Source organism: Cydia pomonella, chromosome 6 (assembly GCF_033807575.1).
Source record: "Cydia pomonella isolate Wapato2018A chromosome 6, ilCydPomo1, whole genome shotgun sequence".
NCBI classification, from domain to species: Eukaryota; Metazoa; Arthropoda; class Insecta; order Lepidoptera; family Tortricidae; genus Cydia; species Cydia pomonella.
Window position 1 is genome coordinate 8,530,479 of NC_084708.1, and position 9,577 is coordinate 8,540,055.

The 9,577-nt window shown below is 33.5% G+C and overlaps 1 protein-coding gene across 4 annotated transcripts in view; it reads right to left on the bottom strand.

Moving 5' to 3' along the window:
• Positions 1-8,683, bottom strand: part of LOC133518871 (adenylyl cyclase X E-like) — a 26,391-nt gene extending 17,708 nt beyond the window's left edge. For 2 of the 4 annotated variants that reach the window (XM_061852629.1, XM_061852627.1), the window contains exon 1: positions 4,915-6,690. In XM_061852629.1, coding sequence (XP_061708613.1) covers positions 4,915-4,917 — 3 coding nt within the window. In that variant the 5' untranslated portion in view covers positions 4,918-6,690. Of the gene's footprint in view, positions 1-4,914; positions 6,695-7,831 lie in introns of those variants that run through there. The other 2 variants (XM_061852630.1, XM_061852631.1) reach the window with 2 other exon arrangements.
• Between the last annotated feature and the right edge of the window lie 894 nt (positions 8,684-9,577).

Genomic DNA, 9,577 nt, shown 5'->3' on the forward strand with positions numbered 1-9,577 from the left:
ACATTTGTTTGTATTTTTTTTAAATTGTAGGATTTTAGAATTAATGTAGAATTATTGTTCTGACATCTTTTAAAGTACCTACATAGTAAGATTTGTTTTTGTACGTGTAACCAAGTTCCATGGTTTATCTATGGGAGCACCTTTCATTAACAACTGTGTCATAAATATTACCTATTTAATTAAGAGGGAAGTATACCACGTGATCGTCCATATAAAAAGAGAAAACCTGTTTCCACTTCTAATTGTTTTCCATTCTCCATGATTTTTTAGTATGTTATTGACACAATGAAAGACTAAGTTTAAAGTTATTCCTTTTTTTTCAAAATTTACAATACAATTGTATTACTTATATATATATTTTTAAAGCGACACCTATACACTTGTAATATATTATGCTGAAGCGATTGACATCCAAATGAAAGTGATAGATTTAGTTAGTGGAAAAAGTCCCTCCCTCTAAATGGAATTTCATAGAAAAAGTACCGTTATTTCGCTAGGATCGCAAAGCTATTCTTCCCTCTTAACGAAGAACAATTTAAAGAAACGGTATTAATATCTTCTTCTTCTTCTTCTTTTATTTTTTTTGTCTTTCTTTACATTGTAAACCTGTTTTTTTTTTCTTAATTTGTCTTCTTTGTGGTGCAATAAAGAATATTTACTTACTTACTTACTTAATATTATTGTTTTTATTTATATCATAATAAAACGGTTAGTCATCGCACGACTACATAATCACACGAACATAAATAAAGTGTTTATCGCTTATACTATATAGACTTTGTTGCCTGCAGTACTCGTACTCGAATTGCCGTGTCTAATTAATAGCCATGTATCGAAAATGTAATCGGTATATTAATATAGGATTACAAAGTTATTCATGTGGTTTACGAATATAAAAACATTTTAAAATATTTTTTTTTACTTCACTTCTACTTCTACTATATATACTGTAAGTTGTAAAGTGAATGTCTATGAATAAAGTAAAAGAAGTTGGTATCGGGAAAAGATCGTACTTCTACGGCTTTGTTTGTTTTTGGTCGACTTGGTGGAGACACTGCTGTGCCTCCAGATCATCATAAATTCCGTCCGCAGCAAACTCGATTCTTCATACAAACGTAGTTACGCTCTCATTTTAAAACGACTAACTAGATTGCTCTGAAAGTTTGTACTTACAATAGGATAAGGTATATCTATGCTTGTAATTAGTCTATGTAGCATCAGATACCATACATAGTTAAAAACGCTACAGTAAACTTAAGCTTTCCATGCAAAACTTGTTTTTGCTCTATTTCGTTTGTTCTATAAGCTGGAGCTATATAAACTAATTATAGGCATAGATATACCTCATGCCGTTGCAGCATTGTATATGCAAAGTTTCATTACAGTCCAACACGAAGTTTTAAAATAAGAACGAAACTCCGTTTGTGGGAAGGTGAAATTTGGCCGAGCTCGCTGTGGACTCTTCGGAACTGAAGCTTACTTATTTTACATATTCTTCTTCCTTTTCTGACATATTTAAAAAATCCATCTGGAATCCTAAGAAAAGAGATGCAACACGAGTATTTGAGAAATTATGGCGATAAACTATACTGCATAGTAATTAGTGCTGTAATTATCATTATTTTCGAAAAAAGTATCAATTTGGTTTTCTTTGTCTATCAGTCAATTATCTTTTTTATCTTGTATGATTTTTTGTTGTATCTTTCTTAATGAAGAGTAGGTATTAAATATCACAATGTTAGAAAATGTCACATGTGAACATTCCAAGTAGATAAGGTGTTTAATTATTAGTACAAGCAGAATTTAGTAAATAAAATTTATAATAAAAAATTGGATTTAAACCATATAACCTTTGAAAAGATTAAAAAATGTTAAAACTAGATAGCGCCATGAAATGAGAATAAATAAATAAATGATAAATACTATGTTCATATAAATGCGGCTAGTAAAACGGATTTTACGTTTAGAAGTTGTAAGTCATATATAGCAGTAGGTAACAGATTTTATACGTATAAAACTAAAATGGAATAAGTTTTTGGCAAACTTTTCATTTTTGGTACAAGATTTTATCGCTGACTGTAAACATTGAGACAATTCTAACAACCCCAAACACAACTAGTTTGCCTTGTTTCATCACAGAGTTCCCATGGCCACCTCTTCAGATCAAATTTAGCTTCCAAGATTACCACACTAACAAACTAACATAGGACCAAAACACTCGAGGAACGCGGTGTTGTATGGAGATAGTCCGTCTTGATTATTTACTAGTACGAGTATCTGACACAAATCAGACACGGATGGCAGTCAGTCCTAAGTGCGCTGCGTATCAGGCGGTGAGATATACCCGTCGTGTATACTCGTGTTTAGAAAATGTTAGTTTTATAAGCAAATATTGTTTACTAATGATAATAGTTAAAACAAAGTGTTAACCAGTGATAGATTGTTAACTGTAACAATATGCTAGATGATTTTATTAAATGGTATTTGTCCATCCGGTTTTTATTTCGAGGTTCAAATATCTACATGGGAGCCATTGCATTATACTGTTTTTCAATTTCTAGGGGTACGCTGACTGATTTGCGAGATTTGGCGTTATTACGATATAAATTATATGGAGATGACACCTGTCACCCTACCCATCGAGCTTTAGAAATATTATATGCGGTGTTTTTTTAAGTCCGTTCAAGTGTGCATTCATAAGCTGAATTAAGTAACTCCATAAAAAAAGGTATTCTAATTAATTCAATTTTAGAGGGAATCAATGATTTGTTTTTATCTGATAAGACCCCTACGAGCGTATACACTTGCCTTAGGGCCTGTTTACATATTGTTTAGTATGAGTTTATAGGTACATTTGCTACTAACCGCGAGTACTATTCGAAATATCATTGATATGTCATAGTTTTCAATTGTTTCGTGGATTTAAATATAATGCTCGTGTTACAACGCTATTAATTACTTTGAAAAATGAAAATTAACTACGCCATTCAGTTTCTTTATATGTACAGTCAGCATCAATAGTAGCGGATGAAACAACGCGCCAAAAGTATCTGATATTCTGGATAACTTTTCCAAATATAGATAAATCTCTAAAATTTACATTCAACAGTAAATAAATAAATAAATAAATATTATAGGACATTATTACACAAATTGACTAAGTCCCACAGTAAGCTCAATAAGGCTTGTGTTGAGGGTACTTAGACAACGATATATATAATATATAAATATTTATAAATACTTAAATACATAGAAAACACCCATGACTCAGGAACAAATATCCATGCTCATCACACAAATACATGCCCTTACCAGGATTTGAACCCGGGACCATCAGCTTCGTAGGCAGGGTCACTACGCACTAGGCCAAACCGGTCGTCAACAGTATATCTTTTATCGTCTTCATTGTTCTACATATAGAACCATCACATTTTGTTAAGCTGTTTCAGAATGCTTTTGATGCTGACTGTACTTAGCCACCCAGAAGTTAACGGAGTTTAAATAAAAAACAAAGTGTAGAGCAATACAAAATTCAGAATCGACAATCAAAGTCTAATAGTTGTACACAAAGCACGAAACGCCCCTTTTTTAACCGACTTCCATCACAAGAATGAGGAGGTTCTGTATTTGGTCTTGCCTATTTTTTTTAATGGTAACCGATTATTCCGAGATCCATGGTCCGATTTGAGTAATTCCCTCTTTAATAGAGTTACCTCCAAGGCCCCATATTTATATAGTTCTGATCTGATGGGATCTATGAGGAATTGAGGAAACTTTGCAATATTATGTATTGTGATTTTAGTGTATTATTACGCACCTCGAGCATTTCCTGTCGAAATCACCAATTTGATGGAGTGGACCTCATGATGAACACCACAGATGATATGTGGAACTTCCCTTATATATGTAAGTGGGTGTAGGTAAGGGGTAGATGTGGGTGGGTGTGTGTGAGACGGGTATCAGTTGGTAACGCATATACTTAAATAGGATAATATTTTATTTTATCCTTTTTGAATTTGAAGTTAGGTTTTGTTTTTTTTTTTTGAAAAGTTTTTATATCATTATTCCAACAGCTCCATGTTACTTTAATTATAGATTTGAGGTTTAATAATAAAATTTGAATTAAAAATAATAGTTACCGGTTATAAATAGAAGGTGCAGTAAACATTTCTGTACCCCTAGTGTACATTTATTCGATAGCGTGAAGTGACTTACGCGTTTGCGTTAAGTCTCATTTTGTATGGGATTTTGAGTTTCCAAAACTTTCCGCTTGGCGCGCTGTTCCTAAAACCCATACAAAATAAGACTTAACGCAAACGCGTACGTCACGTCACGCTATCGAATAAATTTATACTAGGGGCTCTGGTATCTAAAGTTTACAGTTAACTTAACAGTCGCTGACGGATAAAGGGGAATAAACACATATCTAATCAGAAATCAGTTTATACCGATTGATTTCGCTAGATTCCGTTTTGTCAATGAATGTAGTTACATAGATATCAATGTCAACTAATTAGTCAACGAAATTAAAGTTTTATAACAATAAAAACTTTATAATAAATCGATATAGGTACTTAATTACAAAACTTAGCTGTACCGTAGTTATATGTGTATAATAATATCTTAATTTTTGTTTAGTGGTTAAACATGTTGTATCTCGTTTTCTATGAATTAGAAATATTATATAAAACACTAAACACCTAAATCACAAATTGAAATTGGCTCTTTGGTTAAATTATGATAAATATAATATTACATATAACATACCATAGTTTCATGTTGCAAAGCGTAATAACAAGAAACAGAGAAATAACATGTTTTGTTTGCTTAGGTGTTCTTATCATAACAATACGCAGGCAAAGTCTAGGAATACCAGAAAATCAAATTTCCCTAAATTTAGGTTTTTGTACGTACCATTGTCAGAATATTTTAAGTATCATTATCACACACATGAACAAGAAAACAAACACTTTTACGGCACTCTGTTACGTTTGACGGTTGTGTCAGCGAGGAACGGGCCGCGGTGAATGAGCTGCTGGCCGACGGTATCAATGATTAAGCGCCACTTAAACAGATATTACCTGATAATTATTGATAATTGAATATACCCATAAATAATAGATTTCACCTTAATTATTGAATATGTATGGACGGATATGCTTTGGCTAAATACGATAAATTAGAGGCACACATAGATTTGCAATGATTTGGGAATTATAATAGAATTTGTTATTCTTTTATCATAGGTTTGCAATCAAAATATGACCGTGGCGCGGTAGTGGCCGATTACGACACCGATATTATTATTTAGATAACAAAAACATGAATTCTTAGGTTTCATAAATATTAAAATTCTTTATTGATCCCACTTTGGACTTTGGTAAAATTTCGTGATTTAAAAGTATACTTTGTATACTTTAGCTCTATGGCACTAATAATACCTACCCTTAATATAATTCAATTTGCTTACACCATATAATGTTTTTTCTAGAATGGTATTCATTTATAAACTTAAACAACGTAAATATTTAAATATACTAATACTAATATTTAAGTTGTTATTTTAATTATTAATTTGTAGTATTAGTCGGTATATTGTTAGCAAATACAATTCGTTTCCCCCAAAAGAGTCTACGAAAACTTCGCACAGCCTGGCTCATTTACTCGGTTACCAGTATACCCGTGAGAATAACTGACGTCTTCACACATTATAGTGTCCCTTCTAATTGCCTCTGTAGGTTATTTTCTTGGTTACCTTTTGTAGTATTGTTTGCATGAAATTTGTGTAAGGTCGCGGTGCAAGTACCTAATTACTGGAATTACGCTAAGTTGTGAAGGTGGCAGTAGGCGACACACCGATTGCGTGGGAACGGCTTTCGAAGTTAAGATATAATATCGGCTGATAATGTATTAGGTATCTTCATGAATTATCTGAAGGTTGTTACTTACTTACGTACTTACTGCTGTGGCGCAGCGACCCGAAGTGGATCTTGGCCTCCGACATCAAAGACAGCCATGCTTCTCTGTCCAAAACCGTTTCTGTCCAGTCGACGGTGTCGAGTTCGCTAAGGTCTTTTTGCACTTCGTCTCTCCAGCGATGGCTCGGGCACGTAGTCCGGACGGGTGAGGATCGTGCAGTCTGGAGAGCGTACTCTGGAGTTTCAAATGGCCGAAAACCGCCTGGATGCCCTAGGAAGGTTGTTAATACTTCCTAAAATATTAACTGTCTACTGTTTGCGCAATCGTCCGCGTAATAGAAGTCGTTAAACTGACCTTACCCCCTCCCTCTTAGTATTCTCAAACGAATAGATACCTATGCATCCTCCATTGCAACGTTTTCCTCTGATGATGAATTTCAGGATTAAAAGTATGTTATATTATTTTCTGAGTTATATATTAATTGCGTGCCAAACTTCATAGACATTCGTTCAGTCGTTTTTCCGCAAAGGAACTAAGATCTGAGAATCAATTTATAAAAACTTTCACATTTAAAATATTATTAGGTACCTAAAGATAGCACCAATATTGTTTGAAGTACGTAGACTTTTTATCGTTTAATATATTTATTTTATTTATTTATCGGTTGTTTTGATTTTCGTTAATTTCAAGGGTGCATTCCTGAGCTTAAATGAAGTAACTTTCTAAAAGACACCGGTATTCTAATTAACCCCATTTCGGAGACAATCAATAATTTATTTTTATCTTATAAGGCCCTTACGAGCGTATACACTTGCCTTAGGGCCTGTTTACAAATTGATTAGTGTTTACTACGAGTGTATACATTTGCTACTAAACGTAAGTCCTATCTCGCACGATCGATGTTCGAAATGATTATGTCAAAGTTTTCAATTGTTTGGTTGAATTCAATGTAATGCCCGTGTTACAACAACGCTATATGCGATATTTAATTACCTTTTATTAAATTTTTTTTTCAAAATTTACCTTACCCGTACCCCGGAGTTAACGGAATACTATAAAAACACGGTGTTTAAAGGCTACTACTTAGAATTGACTACCATATTTTTGAGTGCTATTTTTTATTGTCTGGGTCAAAACTTCAAGAGAATGCGAAGTTTAAAGAAACGTGTATTTATACGAATTTCCGATCAGAATTCGATTTAGGTATTTATACAAGGCAGGAGCATTTTGTACTCGTACGTGTACCCATCATATTCTGTTATACAGGTTATACTTTCGTGCCTCTAGCTTTAATAATCTGTCAGTAATTTATTACTTCTGTCATCGAACGTTGCCCACAATGAAATATCTTCTTTTTATTGGTTGCCAATATTCCTGGTCGTTATATTTTAAAGTGGCGTCGTATTAAGTCCCATTTAGAGGCTTAAAAGAACTTGCATGCGATTTTCGTTACATTGCTGTATTTAGCAGTGTATCAAATATTGCATGCAAGTTCTTGATCCGTCGAAACGGGGATTTACATTGGTCGTAGTATTTATTAGTTTATTCGAATTGAAAGTGTATTAATTGAGCTTGATGGTCCTAAGAGAAAATGACACTACAAATGATGTAACTAGGAGTTATGGAAGGTAGAATGTGAATATTAGATAATATTTAAATATTTGGAATCCGATTTTGATAAACACGTAATTATTATAAAGTAAACTCGATCGTTCCTTCGTCTCTGCGAGAGCATTCGTATTTAACAAATATTAACTACTTAGTCTACACTTTCCTGATTAGGTATACGAATATAAATGACAAATACTCATAATTCTCACATGCAAGCTATTTTTAGCGCCTCACTCCCAGGGTTGAACAGCGAATGGTCAAGTAATAAAGCGTTTGAAACGAAGATATCTACTTGTCTTACCTACTTGCAAGCGATTAGATACAAATTTCCTTTTCATAATTCGCCCCTTACTATGTCACTTGCTTCACTGTTAATGGCGAAAGTTAAACCACTTTATGCCAGCGAAATGAAACTGGTGGAAACTACAACGTTTCATTTTAGTTAACTCTATATTAAAATTCCCACTTCTGTGCAGCACGGGTAATACTAAATCTAAATAATAGTAATTCATTTTCTAGGACACGAATATAGTGGCCGCCTTATGTTTCAATTAACACCTGTTTTAGTAACTCCATCTGGTGAGAAAACTCAGAAACCGAAAGGACTCGTGTGTGGTTTGTCTTCAGGAAAATTCCGATAGATGGCGCGGAGTTGTGCTCAGTGAGAGGAAAATGTAAATATGGAACGGGTATCAGTCCGTTTTGATTGAAGTTACAAGGAGGGCACTTCCGAGTCTCTTTGTGCTTGTTAAGTAGCGTGATCCACTCTGTGAGTCAACTGTAACATTTCCCTGACTACCTAAGTAATACTAATAAAACTTCTTTTGTCGTAATAATTTAATGAATTTCGGCTCGTGACAAGTCTCTAATATTATGGAAGAATGTTGAGCTTTTTGTAGTTAACGTCGTGTTATTAAGATGTAATGGCTTGAAATTTGAGCAATACAAACAGTTAATCCGATTTAATGCAAATGTAAAATAAATATGCATTTATATGTAACTTATGAATGAATATGGTATCACGTGACATGGAGGCAACAATGACGTATTTGATCGGCCCTACGTAACCTAACTAATTTATAGCTAAGCATCGTTCAAAAAAGAAGTATCTTGTTGCATTTTTGTTTAGTCGTTTAATTAAACAACTCTTTAAAATACTGTATTTACTTAATTAAATAATTTTTATTTAATTTTAATTTTAATTTATTGAATATAATATGTAATGATGATTAGATAAATAATTATTTACTTACATTTCATTCTATTAGTTGTTATATGTTAGATTAATTTCTTGGTATAACGGTTTTAAGGACAAATTTATATTGGTGAAATATTTTATGAAACAATGGAACATAACCTCTGATGGCCAGTAAAGGTCAGATTTTCCGAAGCCCTGTAGACCTGTGTCTGTGATGTGAATGTTAACCTAACACCTGCGTTGACATTTGTCCTTTACGCCGTTAGCACTACAAATCTTCGTATATTTGCGCTTTATTAGATAATGACTCGGAAGCGTCCCTAGGCAACGGAATCCGCTTATTGTGTTTTTCGCGTTTAAAATAGATACTGATTAGGAATGCTTTATATTTGACTTGGACTCGTGATCCAGGGACGCCATAGGAATAGGATTACAAAAAAGAGCGACTTGGATCTAATCAGTTGGAGTAAAATAAAATAAATTAATAATTCATTGTAAAGTTTTGTATTTATAAGCAAATCGAATAAAATCGTATTTCCCACGCGTCTTGAGGCGTTAGTTTAGATGTAGTCGTAAAAAACGAATGGTTTAGTTTATGATCGGACCGATTTGGTTTTGTTCCGGTCAAATACTATAAAATTTACACACCTGCCGTATACAGTGCACACGTATGAACGTTATTCGATTAAAATTTAAAATCTCGGTCCCGTCAATGTGGTACCTATCTAGAGTTCGTGTCATCCACGATGACGCGCAGATTTGTCAAATCTAACCTTTAATAACATGAAAATACGAGTTAAGGCACGCGTCTTCGTTAATAACACGATCTATATATACTTTTATCAAAGT